The sequence below is a fragment of the Rhinopithecus bieti genome, unplaced genomic scaffold, assembly GCF_001698545.2.
Source record: "Rhinopithecus bieti isolate Rb0 unplaced genomic scaffold, ASM169854v2 scaffold_36315, whole genome shotgun sequence".
Classification (NCBI taxonomy): domain Eukaryota; kingdom Metazoa; phylum Chordata; class Mammalia; order Primates; family Cercopithecidae; genus Rhinopithecus; species Rhinopithecus bieti.
Window position 1 is genome coordinate 749,896 of NW_016815814.1, and position 26,786 is coordinate 776,681.

The window sequence follows — 26,786 nt, forward strand, 5'->3', positions numbered from 1 at the left end:
TTTTTTTGAGACCGAGTCTTACTCGTCTCCCAGGATGGAATGCAGTGGTGCAATCTCGGCTGACTGCAACCTCCGCCTCCTGGGTTAAAGTGATTCTCATGCCTCAGCCTCCTGAGCTGCTATTACAGGTACATGCCACCATGCCCGGCTAATTTTTGTATTTTTAGTAGAGACGGGGTTTCACCATGTTGGCCAGGCTGGTCTCGAAGTCCTGACCTCAGGTGATCCACCCGCCTCGGCCTCCCAAAGTGTTGGGATTACAGGCGTGAGCCAGCACACCTCGGCAAAAACTGTCATTTTTTAAAAAAGGACATGGTTCTTACAAGTTCGCTTCTGCTAAACAGTGGTTCTCAAACTTGAATGTGTGTTAGAATTACCTGAAAGGTTTGTGAACAGAAACTGCTGCCTCTGCCCCTCCCTCTTATTCAGTAGGTCTGGATGGGGCTCCAAAATTTGCATTTCTAACAAGTTCCACTTCACTAAAAGACAGCAACACAGAAAGCCTATATGGTGTAATGAAAATGATGTGGGTTTTGAGGTCAGTCTTGGCTCTGCTCTTTTCAAGATGTTTTGTAGAAACAGTTGACAGACTCTAACCCTGCTCAACCTCTGTTTCCACACCAATAAAAGTAATGCACACCTCATAGATGTATTGTGTGGGTTAAATGGTATGATTAAATACCCAACATAGTGCTCGACTTAGTTAAGAATTTTAATTAATGGTGGTCTCCTTTCCTTTGATTTCCTCAAAGATACAGCACCCTGGGTTTATGATGACATGATGTAGGAGTACCACAGGTCAAATCATTTCCTTCAAACCTAACAAACCATACATGTTCATCTGCTAACAAAATCTTCATTGTTCATCTATAAAATTGGGAATAATATTATAACAGTATTTTCTTTGATAAAATAGATAATACTGTCTACTTTGGAGGCAACCATGAAGATTAAATAAAATAATATTGGCCAGGCACGGTGGCTCCCATCTGTAATCTCAGCACTTTGGGAGGCCGAGGTGGGAGGATCACCTGAGTCCAGGAATTTGAGGTCAGCCTGAGCAACAAAGCAAGACACCATCTCTATTTTTTGTATAATTATTAAAAAAAAAAAATAGGCCAGGCGTAGTGGCTCACACCTGTAATCCCAACATTTTGGGAGGCCAAGGTGGGTGGATCGCCTGAGCTTCGAGACCACCCTGGGAAACATGGTAAAACCCTGTCTCTACTAAGATACAAAAAATTAGCCAGGCATAGTGGCACACACCTGTAGTCCCGGCTACTCAGGAGGCTGAGGCATGAGAATCGCTTGAGCCTGGGAGGCAGAGGTTGCAGTGAGCCGAGATCATGCCACTGTACTACAGCTTGGGCTACAGAGTGAGACTCTGTCTCAAAAAAAAAATAAATAATAAAATAAATAAATAAAATAAAAATAAAACAATAAAACAAGATAATACATACATTTTTTAATTCTGTAACTGGCATATGGAAGATACATAGTGTTAACTGAAGAATCTCAAGGTTTATAAATTTTGAGAGGACAGCTTTATTTCTTATAAAGGGTTGCAGCCTGCAGGTTGGTGATCCTGATGGGCTGGGAAGTGTAGACTCTGGCAGAGACTGAAAGCAGGTATTTAGAGGGAGGAAAGAGTGGAACACAAATTTATGCCAAATGAGTTGGCTAAGAATACACACTTAAGAAGTTACAGGAGCTTTGATTATTCACAAAGCAGGGGGCAGTACGTGCATGCATAGTGAGTAAACATGTATGTTACATATGTCCTATGTTCTCTTTGGGGTGGAGATTTAACATTTAAATGCATTACAATTAGGTGAAGCAGAGGACATGAAGGTACTCAGTGCAGGGCCTCTGTAAACCAGCCAGAACCAGTCTGTGTTTGGTAGTGTCTTACTAGGATGTTACTGAAATCTGTCTTGCTTATCTCCAGGCCAGTGTCTATTTAGCTACCAGAGAAAAAGAAAAACCTTGTGGCAGTTAGAAGATTGTTTACTCTTCAAGTGTAGGGATGTGTGACTTAACCCTTGCCTGACATAGCCTTAGGTCTTGTTTATAATTTGGCATCTTATTGCCTCAAAGAGTCTGTTCCATCAGTTATAAGATCTCTATTGTAACAATAGTAAATGTCACTTTCTTTTCACACTCCCTTTGAATATTTACCCATAGCATCTTCCACACCTAGTTCAAAACACATCTAGGATACTTCAAATCAATCTTTCCACCTTAATCAGATAGCTCTGTTTTGTGTCACATTTAAAGTAAATTATTTACTTTATTTAAGTACTGCTAAGAACACACTCTATGTAAACTATTATACTGGATGCCCAAGGAGATAAGTGGAAGACGGTTCTCTGGCTTTGAGGTGTTTGGTTGAGGCAGCAATATACATTGAAAGTTGAATAGGAATGCAAAGCAGGGTGGGACAAATTCTACAGAAAGTAAGTGTGATAGTTTTGAGATTATAGTGGCTGATCTGTTCATTATTTTGTACTCAGGAACTAAAAAATTACTAAGAGTTGTAAGAGCTCTGGTTTTATAACTGAGATAATAAGCCCAGTGACACAAGTGGTCTAAGGTCCCAGCTATGAAGTGGCAGAGGTTTCCTGTCTCCTGGTCCTATGCTGCTTGTGCATAGGTTCCTAACTACTCACTAGTCTTTTAATCAGTTAATGTTTGCTCTCTCTAAGTAGACAGTTTAGTATAGCCAGGTAAGAACTGGGCTCTGAAGCTAAAATGTTTGGATTTGAATCCTGGCTTTGCTATTTACTGTGTGACTTTGGGTAAGTCACTAATCTCTTTGCTTTACTTACCCACCTATAAAATGAGTATAATAGTGGTACTTTACTTCATAGGGTGGCTTTGAGCATCTTATACTTAATATATGTAAAGCAAGAAAAACTGTGGATTTGTCATTATAATTGCTATTTGTTTGTGAGGGAATGGAGGGCAAGGAATCTAGTCATCTGTTTTTTGTTTTTTAAACCTCTTCCCTCAGCTTCTGATCAGAGCATTCACGTGGGTGTTCAATAAATACATGTTAGCTACCTTAAGCGTATTGGGAGTTTTTGTATCACTGAAGTAAGACTTGAGATTTGTATAAGCCTGGACTAGTCTGGTACCAGGAAAGTCTAGAAAGGTAAAAACTGAGCATCAGATTGATTTTAGGACCTAGCAAAGCTTCTTTAAAAAAAAGTCAAGACAAATAAGTGCTGAGAAAAATGGGGGTCAATGAGTCTAACTCCAAAAGAGCTTTCTCATCTATTTTAAGGTCTGTTTCAAACTTCCTTAGACAAAAATCTGGCCTTTTAAGGAAAGTGCAGAGAACACGCCTTCGTGGGCTTAGTTTGAGGGAATAGGTGCTGCATTTCACCCTGGAGGTGGCTTCGTGAATTTGTGAACTGAGGTGACAACACAGACTCTCTCCGGAAGAAAAGATGCTATCGCTACACGGAGTTTAATTACAATGGCATTACTTTAAACAAGCAGCAGCAGCAACACCAAATGCCACTGTTAGCCCAGTCACAGCTCAGCTCAATATTCAGAATAGAGAAAGAAAGAACCATTTTTTTCCCTGGGGCACCCTTCTCTACTCAAATACCGCTGAAAAAAATTCTGAGACAAGCACTAGGGAGTGGGGAGAGCGGGCGGAAATGAACAATAACCCATATTCAGGGGTTAGAAAAATCATATTAGTAAATCATGGTAGGTTTTTTTGTTTGTTTTTGGCAGGAACTTGCCACTCTTCAGCATCATCCATCAGGAAATCTAGGGTCGGAAAAGTGTACCAACTGGCTTTCCAAATTTTCTACATTTGACAGATGCAAATCACAGAGTCCATCCCCACCCTCAGCACTTGGACGGTATCAGGGAAACATAAGTATCAGTGGAAGAATCTTGAAGTGAGAAATAAATAATTGGTCAGGTTAGGGTTAGTGTTCTTGTGTGCAAGGGAGCTAGTGAAGGTCAGGCTTTGGGACGCACCCACAGCGTCAGCAAAGGAGGAAAAATTAAGGGGCAGCATGGGCTGAAAAGCCCCTGAGTTCGAGGTCAAGCCAACGGGCGGGGCCTCTGGTATCCTAGGATCTGCCCTGCACACAACCTTTGGCCGTTTCTCGGTTTGAATCTCGCCTGTACAATTCCAGACGAGACACTGTCTTACTGAGCGTTCTCCCGGCGCCTAGCTCAGAGCTGACAGCAGAGCCAGCTCTCAATAACCTCTAGACGCAAAAGCAGCTTTTGAGGTTAGGGGCGAAGGGCATCGGTTTTACTTATTTTAAGGCTGGCGCTCCGGTGCAGCCGGATCCAACTGCCAGCACAATGTTCCCGATCACTTCTCGCTTCCATTTCAGCCCAGGTGACGCCGGGAAACCCACAGGACCCAGTAGGGGCTAAGCGGTTAAGCTGCGTCCTTCAGGTGTCAGTCTCTATCCGTTCGGAAACCACAAAATCCAGAATCCCTTGTGCCAGGAGGCCAGGCCGCAAATAAGATGGCTCCAGAAAGGTGGAACATACAGCGGCGGGGAACCTAGTCGATGGCAGTTTCTTCACGGGATGTGTTTAAATTGCCGAGTCCCCACATATGCGCCACCCCACAAACCTCCTTCGAGGCCGTGGAGGCCACGGCTGCCGCCTCTCCCGCTCCTCCAGGAGCACGCTGGGATTTGTAGTCCACCCGCCGGACTGCGCCGAGCTACCTTTCCCAGCCTGCCCTGCGGCTCGGGTGATATCAACAGTCTTTTCCAGAACTCTGTCTGCACTGAGACCCCCTTCCCCCGGTCCTCTTCTCGCCGTCGACTCCTTCCCATCTGTGGCGACAGAGCGGCGGTTGCAGGAGAGGCCCCGGTCCCTCGCCGCGCCGCCCCGAGCGGCACTTCCGGCGGCGGTTCACTTCCTGGTTGGGTGGATGGAGCCGGGCGGGAGCGCGCGCGGGGGAGGGGCGGCGGGTCAGTCTCCGCCCGGCGCTCCCGGGATCAGCTGGCGGGCGGGCTGGAGCCGAGCGCGGCCCCGGCTCTCGCTGCAGCGCCGCCTCCTCTCTGCGTCGCAGGCTGGCCCGGCGGCCGTGACAATGTCGCGGGGCTGGTAGCTGGGCGCCGGCCGCCGAGCCGTCTCAAGTGGGTGCTGCCAGGATGCCGCCTCGAGGGGCGGTCGGGAGACCCGGGAGGAGCGGGAGGCAGTGCCCGGGAGGGTCGGCGCTGCCCCAGCAGCTCGGATCCCTCCTTTCTCCGAGCTCCCGGCTCAGGGATCCCGGGTTCTGGGGCCGGGGTCGCGTTTTCAGCCCCAGGGTTTTTCTCGCCAGGAAAATATATGAAGCGTTTCCCCAGGATGATGGCTTTTGCTCCCTCTAGGACTCAGCGGTTGAATTTTTAAGTGTGTTACTGATTCATCCTCTCTCTCTTCCTCTGTCATCACAGGTTTAAACTTACACGAATCGCTTTCTGGAGGAGGAGGGGACCCGCCGCGCGATTGACACGCATATTCCTATAGGCATCCTCCCTCAGCCCCCACCCCCACGGCCGGATTCGGGTGGCTCCTCTCCGAGCTGAAATCCGAGAAGAAATCCTTGGATCTCTTTTCTTTAAAAAAAAAAAAAAATCTAGAAACCATCGGTATTTTGCTTTGCTGCTCCCTATTCGCAAGATGAAGAAGTTTTTCGACTCCCGGCGAGAGCAGGGCGGCTCTGGCCTGGGCTCCGGCTCTAGCGGAGGAGGGGGCAGCACCTCAGGCCTGGGCAGTGGCTACATCGGAAGAGTCTTTGGCATCGGGCGACAGCAGGTCACAGTGGACGAGGTGTTGGCGGAAGGTACGGTGTGGCTCAATGCGCCGTAAATTAAAATCTTGTGCTGATGCGGCAGTACTGTGGTTTCTAGTTGTTGCATGTATGAATGGGCTTTGACCAGTTGACCCTCCCTTCCCCCTTCACTTGCCCTGTGAGTCATTGTCCTTGAGAGATTTAAAATTGAGATTTGAAAGTGACTGGGCTTATGGGGCTGTGGGGAGGTTGCCGAAATTGTTTACCTTAGTGGCCTTTTATTTTTATTTTTTTAATATTGAGAAGACAAATTTTGAGGATCACGCAAGAAAATGTATGTGTGAAAGTGTAAAGCTTTATGCCAAAGGCAGGGTGATGGGCTTGTCATCGCCTAAAACTTAAAATCTTGATATGAAGGCTGAAGGGTGGGGATGGGGGGACTTTTAAGAAGAGAAGGGTTTCTCCGTCTCCTAACCAACTTTCCTACTTCCATGAGCAGGCATTGGAAGGGAGGGAGGATTTTCAGAGAATGTGAACGTGTTTTTCCAAGGGCCAAGGCTCTTGGTGGATTTCACTAGTAGGTTTGTTTCCTGACCCAACTGTAATCGGGTCCCCAGGATATAGCAAAGATAACAAAAATTATATAAAACAAATGTGGTTATTTTGAACTCAGTCTAGTAGGCCCCTCTTCCTCTCGCTTTAGGTTTTTTTTTTTTTTAAACCAAAAGAAAAATTACTTGAGAGTGGCTCTGATTTTGTTTTTTCACTGTCAGAGAGGATGTTATTTAGATCTGCTGTGTAAATTCCTCTGTGTTTCATCTGTGTATCTATACTCACGTAGATATACATCTTTTTTCCCCCAGGCTTCTGGGAAATCTTTGCATGTCTCTTTTGGTAACCTTAACCTCGACCTTCATAATTATGCCAGACTCATACTTTTTACAGCCCATCGCCTGCCTAGTGTGCTTTTATTTTTAATAAAAGCAGCAATTTCCTTGGCATGAAGCAATTCAGACTAATTGGATGGGGCCAACCTGCTGTAGGTTGTGTTATAGACCGAGAGGGGTTGGAGGAAGGGAGAGGTCTCTATTACTGCAACATGGTGGTGGAAGGGAACAGTTTTATTACGGAGGGAAGAGAGAAAGCTAAGAGGCCTCTTTAAAAAGGGGCGTTTTGCAAGCTAAAGTTGAAGCAAGGGTCCTGACCTGGGCCTGGGAAATGCTTACCATGGTGGGTGTTGCAGGCTGGTGGGTGGGTTTGGAAGAGGAGGAAACTGTTTGGCTCTCAGCTTGTGTAAGCACTGGATTCAGCAGGGCCCAGTTTTCTGGGAATAGAGTTGAAGCCTGTACTTTAAAAACACGATTTTTTAAAAAGATGTCTGACAGTTAATGTCCGTGTGAAATTATTGCTCTTCCATCCTCAGTACTGCTCTAGCTGGGCTTTATCTGGGGCCTGAGTCACTGTCCCTTTGGATCTTTCCTGTGGACTTTGGTGCAGGTTGGGAGATGCTTCTGTGCCCGCTGCCAGATCCGCACCCTTGAGTCTGATCTGTCTCTTTCATCCCTGTGCCAAAGCCCTTAACTGCAGTGGGGTGGAGAAATGGTGAAAAGGAGAGTGTGTCAGAGAGAAATCAGGAAAAATGAAGGGCCACAGAGCACTTTCCTCCCCTCTGAATGGCCTCTGCTGACCTTATAGCCCACGAGCATTTTGTTCAGCTAGGATGTTGTCTCGTCAAGGATGATGCTGCCCTAAGCGGTGCATGTTCTCCAAGTGTGAGAAGAGTGATAGGGAAGAGAAAAGGCAAAATTGGTCTTTGTTACCTAGGCTGCCTTCCTCTTCTCTGGGATTCATCTTTGAGAACTGCGCATCACGTATTGTGATATTTTTACATGGAATTTAGGACTTGCAGCTCTGCATTTATTCATTCAACAGTTTATGGAGTTGCCTGTGAAGTGCCAGGTGCTGTGCTAGGTTCTGGGGTATGCTGTTAAACCAGACACTGGCCTTTACCAACTGCTTTAAGAGATGGAAAATAGCCAGTTATAGTGGATTGATAAATGCCATCATAGAGATAAACTTAGGGTGCAGTGGCCCCCAGTTTTAGGGAGCCCAGGATCATTTTCTGAAGGAAGTGACTGAAGAGTGAGTAGGAGTTAGTGTGGTGGCACTGTGGGCAAAGACAGAGTAGCAAGAGAGAATGTCACGTAAAACTGGGTCTGGCTCTGCTGCCCTTTTTGTGTTCTTTGGCTTAAGTTGAGTTTGAATTTGTGGCTCTTAGAAGTATGTAGAAATGTAGGAGCCAGTATACAAAGTATTTATGCGGCACCTACCAAGTCCAAAGACCGAATGAAGTTCTCAGATGAATAAGGGAGGTCTAAAGTGTGATTGAATCTGCCTTTAAGGTTCTGCCAATGAATTTGGGAAGATGAGGCATACATTCACACATACAGTAGCATGGTTACCAGCACTCTCTGTAGAGTCAGACAGATCTAGGTTCAAATTCTGGATCTGTTCTTTACTAGCTGTGAAACTATAGGCAAGACATTCCAAACCACTCTTGAATCTCTGTTTCCCTGTGGCAGTGTTCTCAAAATGGGGCATCCTTATCACCTGCAAGCTTGTTGGAAACGGAGATTCTCAGGCCTCACTACATAGGCTGTGGGTGTGGGGCTTAATAAGTTCCTGGAGAGATTCTGATGCAAGGTCAACTTTGAGAACCACTGCCTAATGGGCTGGTCATGAAGATTAAATGAGGCAATATATATAATTCACATTTTCAGGTGTTCAATAAATGGTAGCCATTACCTACCAGCAACATTATACATCATCTGTATATATGTGGAGAGAGAGAGAGTGTGTGTGTATGTGTGTGTGTGTGTTAAAGGGGAGTGGGAGCAATGTGAAAGCTAGTTGAGCTGCAGCAATCTGAAGCAATTCCTTTCCCCCATTGTTAGGGGGAAAGAGCCATTGTTAGGGGACAGAGCCAGATGTTCTTTGCAGAGTCCTCGCCAGCTCCTTAAAGGCTTAACAGATGTTTTGGGTAGCCACGCTCCTTCCCTGCACTCTCTTCCCTGTGAGTCCCCAAGTGCTGACCTGTCTACAGTCCCAGCCAGAGTTGTTTAAGGACCACGGGAGTTATACCTTGTGTGCCCAGAGCAGTGGCCAGGCAGTTTAGGGAGGAGTGGTGTGAGAGGCTTCAAAACACAGGCCAGATTACCACCACGTTCCACTGATGATCTCTTTTTCTCTAGTGCGGGTATTGGTGTGTGCTTTTTCGTGAGGAATTGCAAGAACCCCAAGGAGCAGGTGCTGGGCAAGACAAAAAGATGCCGCACTGCCATATCTCCCCTGGTATATCAGCCTTCCTGGCCTGGTTTCACTAACTAGTCCAGCAGGGGCTGTTTGGGGGAAGTGAAGGCTTTAAGTTATGAGTTTAGAGGAATATGGCTATTTCTAGGCTGGGTGCCAGGGAGAATATTTTCTTTCTAGCTTTCTCAGCGAAGATGCCATGATGAGATGCTAAATCATGTCTAAGTTAATAGGCATATGATGTCAAGGGAAGATTTGGTTTAAGCTTCCAGAATGATCTCAATGGGAAAATTGGAGCAATGTTCAAGGAAGGATTGAGAAGCTGTGCTTTTATCATACTTCCTTAGCTATACGAGGACTTATATCTAAGCTTTAAACAATAAATGTTTATTTATTTATTACTGTATTCAAGACAACATTCTGGAGCTATAAGGTGGACTAGATGGCTCCTCAGAGCAGTTTTCTAATTTATATTCAAGGAATCCAGGTCCAAGGCTGATGAGAAGTACCAGATGTCCACATCAGTAAACTTTGATAATTTCTCCTACCTACATAGCAAACTAGTAAGGCTTAAAAATGTGTGTGAAACCACCAAAAATTCCATTAAAGGCACCTAATTCTAATGTGTTGGTGGTATCAATATGAAACACGTATGTGCCTCTTCGTGGCAGGCACTGTATTAGGTTCCAGAGATCCTAAGATGGATGGGACACAGGCCTGACTCTTAACAGAGCTCAACACCTGAGATAAGTGTCCAGCACTTAAGCGTGGCCTTTGACATACATACCTTAGATGGTAAAGGATGTTATGATAAAGAGCCTGGGGGTGAGAGTTCGCAGGTGACATGAAGTTTGAACAGGAATAGAAATTGCCCAGCAGATGTTCCAGATGGGGGTTACCCAGGCCCTCTCAGGCTGAGAGAATCGCATAGGCAAAGTGGTGAAACAGCATGATACATTTTGAAAATACTGACTAGTTTCGTGTTAACATTTTCGTCAGTACACATTTCCTCCCCAGAATCAAGGAAAGAAGGACAGAAGACACAGAGTGCTAGAATGAAATTCTTTAAGTTGCTCCCCGGAGGTGCTTGCTGCTTACTTTCTTCAGTGGCCCTGGGCCTTTTGAATGACTGATGAATAGATACCAAGAATGCACGGCGCCCTTCCGGTGCCTCAGCCCTGTGCCAATTGTGGGGAAAGGGAGCAGGGAGTGTCTGGGGAAAGAGTGGTCCCAGAAGGTTTGATAAGAGGCTAGAAGCTTAAGCAGAAGCAGGCAGGGAAGGGAATTGACCAGTGTTACCGAAAGGTATGAACAGGGGAGATAATGAGGATGTTTGACCAGAGCAGAAGGTACATTGGAGAGAAAAAGAAGGACGAATTTTGTGGAGAACCTTGAGTGCCAGGCAGAGAGATTTAGTTATAAGCACCTGAGACCTTCTCTTGACGCAAACACCAATTTGATCCCTCCCACTTCAGATGTCTCTGCCTGCTGGGAAGTCTGGTTTTTTAGAGGCAACTGCAGATTTTCAGGGGGTGGTTTGTGAATGGTGTCTTCTTCCTGGCTTTGGGCATGATGACGGTTGTAGCTTTGCTAAATATAACCAAATCTAGAATTCAGAAATGAAGTCCAGAATAAGCAATTGCCATGGTCAAACTCTTTCTTTCAGTCTTTCCAACAAAGTCAAGCTCATTTAATAAGAAATAATAATGAAGAGAGAGCAGCAGTTTCACATGGCTTTTGAGTGGGAGGGTATGAGGGGTGACATACACTTGCACCTTGATAGCTAAAACGCCATGTAGAGTACACAAGATACTAACAGAACACACAAAAAATACTACTGCATCAGAGCTGTCATTTTAACTTGCAGTATTTGAATGTTGCTGCTTCGGAAAGCATACTAGTGCCACCTTCATCTTGCACCCCTTGAAGGATGCGTGCCTGGAGCCCACTTAGGAGGTGACTGTGACATTCGCATCTGAAAGAGAAAAAAATGATAATAATAGAAACGTACTGTCTAATTAAAGTAGCATCTAGCACTGTGAGCTAGCAGAGACTCACCTCCGGTCTATTTTATGGAACCATATTTTGGTGTGGTGGAAAGAATACTGCATTATGAATTGGGAGATCAAGGTTTGTCAGTTAATTCACTGCCTTATTCAGTAAATGTTACTGAGCATTCACTATGTGCCAGGTATCATGTGGAGATAAATGAGACATGGCTGTGCCTTGAGGACCTCACAATCATAGGACTTCAGATATGTGAGCAAATAGCTGCAGGTGCTGTGCTGGAGTCATGTAAAAGGGCTGGGGAACAGACCCAAGGCAACAATTTTGTGGGTTGGGGAGTAGTCAGGGAAAGCTAAAGAAAGGTGACATTTGAGGTGTGTCTTCAAAAATGAGAACTTATTGCTAGATGGACAAGGTAGAAGAACATTCTAGGCAGAGAGAATAACGTGGCCAGAGACACAAAAGCAGCTTACTGGGGAGCTGTATGTTTTGAGATAGTGATAATCTATTAGTGGCCTAGGGCTGTGCTGTTCAGTACAGTAGCCTACTAGCCACATATGGCTATCTGAATTATCTAAAATAGGCCGGGTGCAGTGGCTCACGTCTGTAATCCCAACACTTTGGGAGGCCAAGGTGGGTGGATCACCTGAGGTCAGGAGTTTGAGACCAGCCTGGCCAACATGGTGAAATCTTGTCTCCACTAAAAACACAAAAATTAGCCTGTTGTGGTGGTGTGTGCCTGTAATTCGAGCTACTCAGGAGCCTGAGGCCGGAGAATCGCTTGAATCCGGGAGGCAGAGGTTGCAGTGAGCCGAGATGCCGTCACTGTACTCCAGCCTGGGTGACAGAGTCAGTGTCCGTGTCAAAAAAAAAAAAAAAAAGAAAATAATAAATTATCTAAAATAGCAGTTCATCAGATACACTAATGACATTTCGATTGCTTAATAGTCACATGTGGGCCGGGCGCAGTGGCTCAAGCCTGTAATCCCAGCACTTTGGGAGGCCGAGACGGGCGTATCACGAGGTCAGGAGATCGAGACCATCCTGGCTAACACGGTGAAACCCCGTCTCTACTAAAAAAAACACAAAAAACTAGCTGGGTGTGGTGGTGGGCGCCTGTAGTCCCAGCTACTCGGGAGGCTGAGGCAGGAGAATGGCGTAAACCCGGGAGGTGGAGCTTGCAGTGAACTGAGATCCGGCCACTGCACTCCAGCCTGGGCGACAGAGCGAGACTCCGTCTCAAAAAAAAAAAAAAAAAAAAGTCACATGTGGCTAGTGCTTACAGTTTTGGACAGCACAGGTAAGAATATTTCATCATCACAAGTTCTGTTGGGCAGTGTTGATCTAGAGCAGTAGTCTCTAAACTTTTTGGATAGAATAGTGCTGTAGTTAAAAAACATGCCATATCTTCATGTATGTGTGCTTGTTTATTTGTAAGTTATATTCATGTCCTGCTATCATTAGCTGATACCTGAAGTCACATTATATACTTAGGATGAAGTTCATCATAGATGATAGTGGATGCAAATCTATGTTTTAAATAATCTCAACAAGATTTTGGTTAACTTATTCAATTGTGATTGTGTCTACATTGCAGTGTGACTATGCATGAAGAGTATACCAGGAACAGATATGACAGCTCTGCCATTTCTCTCATTCATTTTTGATTACATTATCTTTAATCCAAGTTTTTTTTAGTAGAAATCTTTTTAAGCCTCTAGTTTGTTTTGTGAAGATTAATTAATTTAAAACAATGTAATCAGTGAATCCATTTAACCAAGCACACATGAACTATAGTATATCTCAGTGTGCTGTAAAGATGTCACCCCATCAGCCCTCAATAGTGGACATGTGAGTGAACATGAACTGAATGGGAGGGCTAGTGTTGGGCCATATGTTATACATTAACAAGGACAAAATTTTATTTTTTCTAAAGTTTTAAATGTAAGATACACATAACCTAAAATTTGCTATCTTAATCATTTTTAAGCGTACATTTAGGTGATGTTAAATATATTCATGATGTGCAACCTTCACCACCATCCATTCCCATAACTCTTTTCATCTTGTGAAACTGAAATTGTACCTATTAAATGACAACTCTCATTCCCACCTCTCTCTAGCCTCCGGCAACCAGCACTCTACTTACTGTCTCTATGATTTTTACTACTCTGAGTAGCTCATATAAGTGGAATATTACTGTATTTGACCTTTTGTCACTGGCGTATTTCACTTAGCATAGTATCCTCAAGGTTCATTTGTTTTGTACCATGTGTCAGAATTTCCTTCCTGTTTAAGGTTCAGGAATATGCCATTGTATATATATATATATATATGCCACATTCATCATTCATCAGTGGACACTGGGTTGCTTCCCTCTTTTAGCTATTGTGGATAATGCTGGTACAGTTATGAACATAGGTGTACAAATATCTCCTCAAGACCCTGCATTCAATTCTTTTGGGTATATACTCAGAAATGCAATTGCTAGATCATACGGTAGTCCTGTTTTTAATTTTTTGAGGAATTGACATATTGTTTTCCACAGCAGCTGTACCCATTTTTCTTTCCCATCAGCAGTGCACAAGAGTTCCAGTTATTCCTCATTCTCACTGACACTTGTTTTCTGTTTTGTGACAGTAGCTCTCCTAATGGATGTGAAGTGGTATTTTCTTATACTTTTGATTTGTATTTCCCTAGTAATTCGTGATGTCAAGCATCTTGTTATGTGTTTATTAGCCATTTGTACATCTTCTTTGGAAAATGTCTATTTAAGTCCTTTGCCAATTTTTGAATTGGGTTGTTTGTTATTTTAGGAGTTCTCTGTATATTCTGGACATTAATTCCTTATCAGATACATGATTTGCAGATATTTTCTCACATTCTGTGGGTTGCCTTTTTACTTGGAAAATCTTACTTTTTAAAATGAAAATAAATAAAAATAGAAGATCCTTTATTTTCTTTGTCTACCCCAGTGCGTTATCATCTTGTGCACTACTGTTTTGAGACCATTGTGGTCTAGAGCAGTGGTTCTCTACTGTTTTTTGTTCCTCAAAAAAAGACCAAAAATATGGCAATACTTACTTTACTAAGAGAAGACTAGAACACAGGTAAAGATGGTGAACTAGATGCAGCAAGGTTCCATGAAGGTGAGGTTACAGAGAAAAGACTCAGTTAAGAATAGTCTGTCTTCACGCAATCTTTCATAACCATTGCAGTCCTCTCTGATCTCCTTCCCTCAAACCCAGAGTTTAGAGACTGCACCACAGACCCCAGCACTGCAAGAAATATGGAATTGCCTTGTGGGGTCCACTTATTTCTTGTGTGTTGGTCATATCATGCCAACTAGCAGGGCAGGAGCCAAGTCTTCCATTACTTCTGTATTTGCTATAGCATCTCAGACAGAGAACGTTTGAGATGCGTGGTAAAACCCTGCTGCCTCTTTCACTGGCAGGACAAGCTGCTCTTATGCGAAGTAGCCTTACATCTACATCCTCTCATTTCGTGGTTGCATCATCCCTGCAGAGGTAGAAGGCATGGTTATTACTCCAGCTGTACAGATGAGGAAACAGTGGCTGACACTGCTTGGATGACTTCTTCAAAGTTATATTGGCAAGAAGTAGTATGGAATGAACTTGAACCCAAGGCTCCTAGCTACAAGTGTAGGATTCTTCCTTAAAATTCTTCCTTGTACAAAGGATCTTTTCTCATAATATTTTATATATATATATGTGTGTGTGTGTGTGTGTGTGTATATATATATATATATATATATATATTTTTTTTTTTCCAGACAGAGTCTTGCTGTCACCCAGGCTAGAGTGCAGTGGCACAATCTTGGCTCACTGAAACCTCTGCCTCCCAGGTTTAAGCAATTCTCCTGCCTCAGCCTCTCAAGTAGCTGGGACTAGAGGCATGTGCCATCACACCCAGCTAATTTTTGTATTTTTAGTAGAGGTGGGGTTTCACCATGTAAGCCAGGCTGGTCTTGAACTCCTGACCTCGAGTGATCCACCTGCCTCAGCCTCCCAAAAGTAGTGGGATTACAGGCGGGAGCCACCGTGCCCGGCCCTCTCATAAAATTGTTGACCTTTAATAACCAACCTTTTCCAGCTGAATCTCCTTATGAGCTTTTCAAGTCAGATAATGCTTCCGTCGCATTTGGAGGTTGCTCACTGGCTTAGTTCCTCTGGGCTGCTATAACAAAATATCAGAAACAAGGTAGCCTATAAACAATAGAAATATATTTCCCACAGTTCTGGAGGCTGTGAAGTCCAAGATCAGAGTACCGGGATGGTCAGATTCTAGTCAGGGCCCTCTTCTGGGTTGCAGACTACTGACTTCTTCTTTTTTTTTTTTTTTTTTTTTTTTTTGAGAAAGAGTCTCACTCTGTCACCACGCTGGAGTGCAGTGGCGCGATCTTGGCTCACTCAACCTTTGCCTCCCGGGTTCAAGAGATTCTCCTGCCTCAGCCTCCTGAGTAGCTGGTACTACAGGCGCGCACCACCATGCCCAGCTAATTTTTTGTGTTTTTAGTGGAGACGAGGTTTCACCATGTTGACCAGGATGGTCTTGATCTCCTGACCTGATGATCCACCCGCCTTGGCCTCCCAAAGTGCTGGGATTACAGGCGTGAGCCACGGCGCCCGGCATTGCTGACTTCTTGATGCGTCCTCACATAGTGGAAGGGACAGGGCTGCTTTCTGGGACCTGTTTTTGCCCTTTTTCTTTCTCTTCTTTCTTGGGGCCTCTTGTATAAAGGCATTGATCTCATTCATGAGGGTTCCCCTCTCAAGACTTAATCACCTCCCAAAGGCTCCACTCTAATACCTTCAATCCTAGTACCGTGGTGATTAGGATTCATACATTCAAACCAGAAGCACTCAGATAGGGGAATATGGGGGAAATTGTTTTTAAGCTCAAAGTCCATATTCAGTAAATGATAGAGTACTATTACAGCTCCTCTCAACCAGGGCCTACAAAGACTTGCCATTCTGCCTTACTTGGTTTAGTGGTTTATTTCTTCTTCTTCTTCTTCTTCTTCTTTTTTTTTTTTTTTTTTGAGATGGAGTTTTGCTCTCATGGCCCAGGCTGGAGTGCATTGGTGTGATCTTGGCTCACTGCAACCTCTGCCTCCCAGGTTCAAGTGACTCTCCTGTCTCTCAGCCTCCTGAGTAGCTGGGATTACAGGCGCCAGCCACCATACCCAGCTAATTTTTGTATTTTTAGTAGAGACAGGGTTTCACCATGTTGGCCAGGGAACTCCTGACCTCAGGCAATCCACCTGCCTTGGCCTCCCAAAGTGTTGGGATTACAGACATGAGCCACCATGCCTGGCTAGAGGTTTATTTCTATAAGTAGCTAGTTTGTGCAGAAAATTATGCAGAGTTTTAACCATAATAGGTTGAGAAAGATTGCTATTTCATTGAAATTCTTTTTTTTTTTCTGAGACGGAGTCCCACTCTGTCGCCCAGGCTGGAGTGCAAGTGGCGCAATCTCGGCTCACTGCAAGCTCCGCCTCCTGGGTTCACGTCATTCTCCTGCTTCAGTCTGCCAAGTAGCTGGGACTACAGGTGCCTGCCACCACGCCCGGCTAATTTTTTGTGCTTTTAGTAGGGATAGGGTTTCACCGTTTTGGCCAGGGTGGTCTCAATCTCCTGACCTCGTGATCCGCCCGCCTCGGCCTCCCAAAGTGCTGGGATTACAGGTGTGAGCCATTGCGCCTGGTGCTAGTTCATTGATTCTAAGAAAACAAATTTGAAAATTAGGTGATTTGCCTAAAGTCACACCGCCAGTTAGGCCCTTCTGAGCAACTCCTAACTCCTGTCTCTTCCCACATTGGTCAACAGTCATTTGTGCTACCTTGGCACTACTAACATTTGGGTCTGGGTAACTCTTTGTTGTGGAGGGCTGTCTTGTGTACTATGGGATCTTTAGCAGTATCCTTGGCCTCTACCTACTAGGTGCCAGAATTATATAATACATACACAGCCTACTGTGGCAATGAAAAAAATGTCTTGACATTGCTAAATGTCACCTGGGGGGCAAAATTGCCTGTTTTAGGGAACATGTGTAGTTCAGCATGTTTGTATATGTTCTGGTCTTCTGTTGGTAAAGGTGAAGCAAGTATTGCAATGTTTTTGGTCTTTTTTGAGGAACAAAATGGCCTACATAAATAATTCAGATGTTCTGTGTTTATACCCAAAGCAAAAAAGCCTTTTCATTTGCTGTGAATTTAATCACTCAGGAATAATAAACTATTAGCTTGTAAGGTGATACTGGCTGTAGCATTTTATACCTGCTTTCTCTCTCCTTTATTGTTTTTATTATTATTGATCTATTATCTTTATTATTTAGCCTATTATGTATACTTTATTTATTTATTTTTGAGACAGGGTCTCACTTTTCACCCAGGCTGGAGTACAGTGGGGTGATGTCAGCTCCCTGCAACCTCCGCCTCCTGGGCTCAAGCGATCCTCCCACCTCAGCCTCCTGAATAGCTGGGACCACAGGTGCGCACACCACTCTGGCTAATCTTTGTATTTTTTCTAGAGGTGGAGTTTTGCCATGTTGCCCAGGCTGGTCTTGAACCCCCGGGCTCAAGCAATCCACCTGCCTCAGCCTCCCAAAGTACTGGAATTACAGGTGTTAGCCACTGCACCCTTAAAACAATCCCACTTCTGTTGAGTCACAAGTAATTGTTAGGAAAGAGGATTCCTTTTGAATGAGACTTCCACCTTGGCAGAGGACAAGTTCCTGAAATTCGAAGTTTCATTTGAGGTCTGCTGTGGGTGAATCAGCTTGAGCTGGTCAGTTTTCTCCTTGGGCTCTGTGTTAACCTTGGCAGACAAGGAATGGCAGTGCCAATTGAAGCTTTGTTATTTTTGTCTGAAAAGCGGAGAGATTACTGGACCAAGGAGCTCATGGTATCTGTCTATTATTATTCCAGAAGGCTAAGCATATGCTAGATTATCATTTGTCGTTATAATGATCTTAAATAATGATGCCTATCATCTAGGACTTGAATCCTGTAGAAAGCAACATAATGCCACATAATTTGTTTGCTGCATGTTTTCAAGGACACTGACAGCTACTGTACTGGGACCTTTAGGGTAAGAGAAAGATTATTGTCCTTTTGGTACTGAGCATGAATTTGAGAACAAAATGATGACTTTATTACCTATGGTGACAGGAAGAAGGAATGGAACTAAGGCATCGTAGGTTGGGTCCTTCCTGGAGGACTGGGGCCTGAGCAGCATTTACTGAGATGGCAAGTCTCCTGCTAGTAACTTGGTTTATTTTCTCTGGTCAGTGAATCTGATTGATTCAGGAAGTGCTAGTTATTTTACAGGTGTGTTAGACTTGTTTAATCTCCCCTGGGGTAACCCAACCCTGTTCCACAGACCTTGGTCCTCCTGCTGTTTTTAGAAGCCTTGGAATCTTGGTGTTGGAGTAGAAGGGGACAGCATTGGAAGAAATAATTTCACTGGGCTTTTGGCTGTAGAGAAAATCTTAGCTTGACCAGGTGTAACTCAGTAATGATTTTGGAAAACCTGATATCCAATACTATCTTTCCTCCCCTTCCCCCCTGGAATAAAGGGAGTGCTATGATGTTCTCCTTAGGAGAAGATTTTCAAGGTTAGTACTGTGTGTGATGGTTTAAAAGCATGAGAATTGAAGGTAAATAGCCCTTGGCTGGAATCCTGGACATGTCCCTGTGATGTTAGGAAAAGTTAACTAAAATCTAGTCTTCTCATCTATAAAATGTAGATTTGTAAAATGCAAAAGCATGGGTTGTTGTAAGAATTAAATGATGTATGCAAAGCACGTCACACAGTGCCTGATGTATGTTAGTTAGCCGTCTGTAAATGGTGACTCTTAGTATTGAGGTGCATGAATTTTGTTTTTATCAGGCCATATTTGTATCACTCTGTATATAACCTGGTGGAGCTAGAGTTTTAGAAATACACACAGGCGTCTCTCTCTCTCTCTCCCTACCCTGCTCTCCCCCTACCCCCCACCTCTCTCTCTCACCTCTCCCCTGCTCTCCCCCCACAAACCCCCAGATGAGGAATAGGGAAAAGAGAAAGAGAAATATTGTAGTTTGATTTTCTTTCTTTATTTTTGAACTCTCACCTCTTGAAAGCTACCTGTGTTTTAGGGAGTTTTTCTTAACCTATCAAGTTGTTATTAGTATGATGGGCCTCTCTACCCACCAGGAATGCCTGGCGCCTGCTGCCTATCCAATTTAAATGCTTGTGTGCTAATGCCGCAGGTCTGCTGCTTCTGCCAGGCCCGCACCCTCCTCATCATCCTTGTAGCAAGGATTTAGTTCTTTCCAGTTCTTTACTCATAGTGTTCCCTGCAGCTGGGATATCTCCTCCTTCCCCACTCACCTACCTTATTCCTACCTAAGATTTATTTTCCCTAGCCTAGGGTATTCACCACAGCTGCCTCTGGATGCCTGTCTTTTTTTGCTGACTGTGTTAACTTTTTTGGGCCCATAACCTCAAAGTTTTATTTTACTATTTATCTCATTTGTATCTACTTTCTAGTGTTAGATAATTAGTTATTGCCTTAGGTTTATTTTGTATCCAATTGAGTACTCTTAAATTTGAACATGGCAACAGTGGGTACTGGAGAATGAATTCACTGGATGAATATTACAGTAAATCAGTAGTAATTAAAACTCACTGGGCAGGCAGGAGAGACCAGACAGATTTGAGATATACAAACCTCCCTTATTTTTCCCCATTCCAGTAGTATAATAGATCTATGTTTGAGGACTTCACCTAGCTTATTACAATAAGAACTGTTGAATCTTATAGAGTTTCAGTAAAGTTGAGAAATAACAAAATCCAAAGCAAAGTGGAACATCTTTCAGAAAGCTATGTGAAGCTCTATTGGTTGGATTAAATTATCGGCATCTGGTACCATTGATCTCAAAAGTAGAGATATAAGGTGTATCTTAACCATATAAAGGAACCATATAAAGGAAACCATTTAAATGCTGTACTATAAAGATGGAGAAGATTAGATCATGTGTCAAAAACTCAGATATTACTGAAATTCATCTCTAAGGAAAGCATACATTCATTTTCTAGTTTATGATTGGCATTGGCCTGCAGTAAATTAGGACAGTGATTTTCAGCTTGTATTTGGAGTAGTGAGCATGGAGACAGGTCACAAATAGGAAGATAATATATAATTTGAAAATGTATAGATTGACTCCAGGTCCAGCCAGAAAAGGAGAGAACCCCAAAGAGGATGGGGATTGGCTGTATACCCTCCAAAGAGGCATATTGTAGACTTAAGAGGTCAGAGTATGGAGAAGACATGAGATTTTCATATTTATGAAAGAGGATATGAGGCCGGGCATGGTGGCTCAAGCCTGTAATCCCAGCACTTTGGGAGGCCGAGACGGGCGGATCACGAGGTCAGGAGATCGAGACCATCCTGGCTAACACGGTGAAACCCCGTCTCTACTAAAAAATACAAAAAACTAGTCGGGCGAGGTGGTGGGCGCTTGTAGTCCCAGCTACTTGGGAGGCTGAGGCAGGAGAATGGCGTAAACCCGGGAGGCGGAGCTTGCAGTGAGCTGAGATCCGGCCATTGCACTCCAGCCTGGGCGACAGAGCGAGACTCAGTCTCAAAAAAAAAAAAAAGAAAGAGGATATGGTTTTTAAAAGACTGATAAGTATGGCACTAAGCAGCCGAGTTATAAAATGAGTCTAGAGGGGTGGTGCCTGTAGTTGAGCACTGTATGTACCGCTGGGAACAAACATATTTCTTCCTGTTCATGCTAGTTTCAGAGAGGAGGAGTGAAAAGAGGGATCAACAGCAAATTCTGCGTGGTGGTTTGCTGTGAGCTCCACAACATTTTTGAAAGGTCAGCTCTAGGTGGCTCTCTCACCAATGATGAGAATTTCCTTGAAAAAAAGTTAATTTTAGATAATAGAGACTTCCTCAGAAGATGAAGTATTTCTTTGTCTTTTAAAATCATAGTGTTAGAATCAGTATAACATCAGGTGGGTTAGTTAAGTGGCTGTCTACTCACCCAGCAATTATGGGGTGATTTTTAAGGTGGTATGAAAGAGTGTTGTTCAAGTCTACCGTCACATCCTGCTTCTAGGGTTAGCTCACAGAACACAAATGAACAACTGGATGAGGTAAGGGAAGTAGGTTATCTGGTCTCCTTCTCAATGATCTTGGACACATCACTTCCCCTCCCTCAGCTTGTCTAATATGAATAAGGAGATCACTGGGTGATCTTGAAGGTCTCTTCTAGTGCAAACATGGTTTTAAGTTCTATGGTTTTGTTGTCACTGTTTGGGAGGGAGAATGAGATAGGGTTGATGAGACTGAAGTGTTAGACCTATGTAGCTGGGATAAGAAAACATTAAAAAAAAAAGAAAGAAAGAAATAGAGTCTTGCTATGTTGCCCAGGCTGGTGTCAAACTTCTGGGTTTAAGCAGTCCTCCCACCTTGGCCTCCCAAAGTGCTGGGATTACAGGCGTGAGCCGCCACGCCCAGCCAAGACAACAGTTTTGAGGTGGATTGTTAACCTTGGCCTATGTATGGTCCTCACGGGGAGGTATTACTGGAGGTGGAAGATTACATTCCTTTCTTTATGCTTTCTATGCTTTCCTTCTTTTAATAACTTTCCCTTAAACTTAGAAAAATCAGTGTTAATAATTAGATGTTGCAGATGAGAGAAAGCTAATTGGATCTTGGGCTATTGGCCTAAGTGACTGGGTAGATAATGGTGTCAATAAAAAGAAGAAAGAGTAGTGTTTGAGGAAAAGAGGTGGACTTCAGTTAGGGACTTTTTAATGAGGCACCAGTAGAAATCCAAGTACAGATGTAGTTCAGGATGCTGTTGGATAGGAGTGGCCTGCATTGTAGAGAAAAGTTTGAGTGGGAGTTGTCATAAAACCACATGATAGGAATGAAAACTGAAATGGAGTGAGATCTCATAAGGAGACTGTGTGGAGGAAGAGGAGTTCCACCTGGAATAAAATCCAAACTCCTCACTCTGACCTGCAAACCCCTGCAATAACTTGTGTCTCTCTTCCCCTCAACCACTTGCTTTTTAGTCACAGTGATTCTTCTTCATCTTTTTTGAGCATAGAACATAGTTCCTTCTTTAGTGTCTAAGGATTGGCTGGTGTCTTTTCCTGGAATGTTCTTCCTTCTTATCTTCCCTTGGTTGGCTTCTTGTTATTCAGAGCTCACTTAAATCCCACTTCATAGAGGTCATTCTTTACTGCCCTGATGTAAGGAACCAATCCTGTTTTATTTCACCGTGTAGCGTGTATCAGCAGATTTTCTTGCTTATTATTTATCACTCCCACTCCCCCCTCTAGAATTTCAGCTCTTTGAGAATCTTTTTTTTCCTTTTTGAGACAGAGTCTCACTCTCACCCAGGCTGGAGTGCAATGGTGCAATCTCGGCTCACTGCAACCTCCATCTCCTGGGTTCAAGTGATTCTCCTGCCTCAGCCTTCCTAGTAGCCGGGACTACAGGCGCCCACCACCATGCACAGCTAATTTTTGTATTTTTTAGTAGAGACGGGGTTTCACCATGTTGGCCAGGCTGGTCTCGAACTTCTGACCTCAGGTGATCCACCTGCCTCGGCTTCCCAAAGTGCTGGTATTACAAGTGTGAGCCACCGTTCCTGGCCTCCATGAGAATCTTGTCTGATTTGTTCATGGCTGGATCCCCAGTGTCTAGAATAGTGCCTGGCACATCTGCAGAGCTCAGTGGAAACCAGTTGAATGAAAGAGTAGGCCCATGAAGGAGGCAGAAAGAATGATTGATGGTAGAATCAGGAGGATGTGAAGTGACAAAAATAAATCCTAAGTAAAATTAAAAGAAGAAGGGGCTGGGTGCCCTGGTGTCCTATGCCTATAATCCCAGCACTTTGAGAGGCCAAGGCGGGGCACGGTTCGCTTGAGGCCAGGAGTTCAAGACTAGTCTGGGCAACATGGCAAAACTCTGTCTCTACCAAAAAAAAAAAAAAAAAGCCAGGCATGGTGGAATGCACCTATAGTCCCACGTACTTAGGAGGCTGAGGTGGGAAGATCGCTTGAGCCCGGGAGGTCAAAGCTAGAGTGAGCCGTGATTGTGCCACCTCACTCCAGGCTGGGAGACAGAGTGAGACCCTGTCTCCAAAAAAAAAAAAAAACTTTTAATTAATTAATGTAATTTTAAAATGGAGGGAATGGATACTTTGGAGTGTTAACTCATTACAGACATCAAGATAAGGGTTCACTGGATTTGGAAATGTGGAGGTAATTTGTGAGCTTCATTGGCAGTTTCTGTGGAGCAGTGACTGAAGTCCAGGTGGCAGTGAAATTGATGACTGACTGGGAAGGGAGGTGGATGCTGAATCAGGGCAGAATTTATTACTGTTTGTTAATAATTGTATTATTTTTAATAATAATATAATTTTTATAATAATGGACAAGTCTTGAGTATATTAGGCAGAGAAGAAGCAACCGAAGACAGGAAGAGGTTGAAAATACAGTACTGGGGGATCATTGATGGAGTAACCCAAAGAAGGGATGGGAGGTCATGGGCGAGGTCATGAACTCAACTAACAGAGATGACCTTGGACAGGAGAAAGGGTACGTCATTCACTGACCTGGAAGGAAGGAGAGAAGGAGTAGATACAGAGGTAGAGAAATTGGTGAGGTTTGGTAAGTTGAGGGAGTTCTTGCTTCTGTTTTCTATTGAATGCTGTGAATGGAGTTGAATCGGATTTAAGAAGAGTGGGGAAAGGATATGGAGGAGTTCCTTAGGTTTGTGGAGAGAAGAAATGACAAAGAATAGGTAGAAGAGTGGCCTGGTCTTATGAAGAGTCCATTTGAGACAACTCATTGTTGGAAAAGAGATTTTCCTGACCCATGAAGGTGTATCAATTTTTAAAGTTTTACTATTTGGAAATATGTTATACATATATTTCCTGTCTTCTGGAATGTATACCACAGAGGCAGCGTGACATAAGTGGAAAGTACTCCTGAACTGAACCTGTTTAGTGACCTCACCACATACTGTACTCTGACACATTGCTTCCCAGTTCTGTCCACCCAGTTCCCTGTGTGTCAAGTGAGGACTAGATAGTGAAGTTACTTTCCAACTCTAACATCTTCTGGTTCTTTAATTTTTACGAATGCATTTTATTAGAGTGTTACTGTTTTGTTATAGATCTGTTAGGGTGTTTGCTTGATACGGATGAGACAGACAGCTTGGTCTTCAATGAAATGGCCCTGGATTGCTATCTTTTTGAATTTCATGTTTGTGCTTTATGGTGGTTTCTGCTTCCTTATGAGACTGTTAGCTGTCCTTCTTGCTGCTATCCATGTGCCTTCCTGAATTAGCACTACTCCTCTAATTTGCTGCTTTTAATCTGCTGTGGACTGGACACCGGATGACTAAGCTTGTTAGAACTATGTGTGACGATAAAGAGGCTCTTAGTGAGAGTTCAAGGGTCTTGTCTGTGATCAAGATACATGTGTTCTATATCTCTTGTTGGCACAGAAACCATTTTTTTATGTCTCACATTCTAGAAAGGTTGAGTTTGGAAGAGATAACGGCTTACCGTTTGACACTTACTGTTAATGAAATGTGTTTATAACCATTTTTCTGAAGAGTCTCAACTTATTTCTGTTTTCTTTTTTCTTGCAATCCCTTCCCTTACTCTTCCAACCCTCCCTCTTCAGTCTCTGCCCCACACATTCAGTGTAAGGTATTGTTCTAAGCACTGTTATAATATTGTTTCGGTTATTCCATTTCTATTTATGGAAGCCACAGAGAGGGTTCCAGGATTGTAATTTACTGTTCAGTGCTGGATGTGCTTATGTCTCAATAGGGCCCTGCTAGAGACTCTTAGATGAGGTTAAAGTTGGGAACTAGAAAACTTGAAGCAATGAAATGAATGCTGGTTCCAAATACTGTATAATCTTTGGTTGATATGGAAGAAAGCAATCAAGAAGTCTTAAAATTATTTTGGACATGCAAATTAATCTATTATAATAGTGGAAAGATTAGAAGATAAAGCCGGACGAAAAGAGAAGGTGTTACCCATAGTCCCATAGATTGTCATTGTTAATATTTTGACATTATATTATTATTCAAGACTTTACAAAAAGAATATACTCCACATCATCCCCTATAATCTGCTTTCTCACTTAGCAATAGATTGCAACTCTCTTTCTGTGTTAAAGGTCTGCATCATCAATTTTAGTCCATTGTTTGGAGGTGTTGCAATTTACTTAGCCAATTTCCTATTTTTAGACATTTATGTTACTTTATAGATATTACAAAACAGCTGTAACGAATATTTTTTAAGCCTTTGAGTACTTGTTCTATTATTTCTTTAGAATAAATTTCTGGATGCGAAATGGCTGGATCAAAAGATATGCTTATTTTACCTTTTGATGCAAATTACAAACTGGCCTCCAGAAAAATTAAACTTGTATATACTTCCATCTTGTTTATGTGGTTAAATGTGTTCCCTCCCTCTCTCCCTTTCTCCTCTTGCTCCCTCCCTTCTTTCCTTCTCTTTTCTTTCTTTTTCTCCCTGCCTTCTTCCTTCCTTCCCTCTCTGTTTTTTATATTTATTTTATGGTGAATTTTTGTTTACGTTCCTTTACTTATATTCCTGTTAGGGCACTTGTCTCTTAATGATTTAATAGGAGTTCTTTACATATTTAAGACATTAATCCTTTGTTATATACATTGCAGGTTTTGTTTTTTTTTTCTGTTTTGTCATTTACCTTGTTAATGGTGGGCTTTTTGTCGATATTTTAAATTTCTGTGCTATCAAGTATGTCAGTCTTTTCCTTTATGATTTTTGTTGGCAGCCATCCTTGGAAAGGCCTGAGGAGAAAGGCATGCTCTCGATCACAGACAGCCTGAGTCTGAAGTTTATCTTTGAGTAGTATAGGAGCCATTCAGAGTTGTGGGGTTTAAAAAATATATTTTTTTCTTGTAGAGACAGGGTTTTGCTATGTTGCCCATGCTGGTCTCAAACTCCTGACCTCAAGCAGTCCTCCCACCTGGGTCTCCCAAAGTGCTTGCAGTCATGAGCCACAGCACCCAGCCCTCCATTCAGGGTTTGTCAGAGGGGCTGGCATGATCAGAAAAGCAGTTGAGTTAGATTTCTGAAAGGTGCCAGAGGGAGCCGAGTCTGGAGGCAGGGCACTTACGAGGCTGTTGACGTGATCCAGGTTCAAGACCGTGAGGGTCTGAGTGGCAGAGTGGTGATAGCAACAGAAAGAAGTGCAGACTTGGAATATTTTGGTGATCATAACATCAGGCCTTGGTACCTGGTTGGATTCAGAGTGGAGGGGAGGTGTGGAATCAAGAGTGATTCCAGGCTTTCGGTTTGAGTGCCTAACTAAGGGTGAGATGGAAGTGGCACCTACTGAGCTGCGTTACACAGCAGAGGGGGAAGGTTGAAAGAGGGAAAATACAGGTTTAATGAGGGGAGGCAACATGTTCATAGTTGGCCATGATCAGTTTGTAGTGTGCTTGGATTGTGTTTTAGTCATCTATTGCTGTGTAACAAACCACCAGAAAACCTTGTGGCCTAAACCAACAACAGCTTATAATTGCATATGATTCTGTGGGTTAACTGAGGGCTCAGCTGGACTTCTACTAGGGCTTCTGTTCATCTCATTTGAGGTCTGTCAAAATT

The 26,786-nt window shown here is 43.4% G+C and overlaps 1 protein-coding gene across 2 annotated transcripts in view; it reads left to right on the top strand.

Moving 5' to 3' along the window:
• The first annotated feature begins 1,459 nt into the window (after positions 1–1,459).
• LOC108516342 (AP2-associated protein kinase 1) overlaps positions 1,460–26,786 on the top strand; it is a 176,356-nt gene continuing 151,029 nt past the window's right edge. For both annotated transcript variants that reach the window (XM_017853775.1, XM_017853776.1), the window contains exons 1-2: positions 1,460–5,129; positions 5,430–5,818. In XM_017853775.1, coding sequence (XP_017709264.1) covers positions 5,656–5,818 — 163 coding nt within the window. In that variant the 5' untranslated portion in view covers positions 1,460–5,129; positions 5,430–5,655. The remainder of the gene's footprint in view (positions 5,130–5,429; positions 5,819–26,786) is intronic.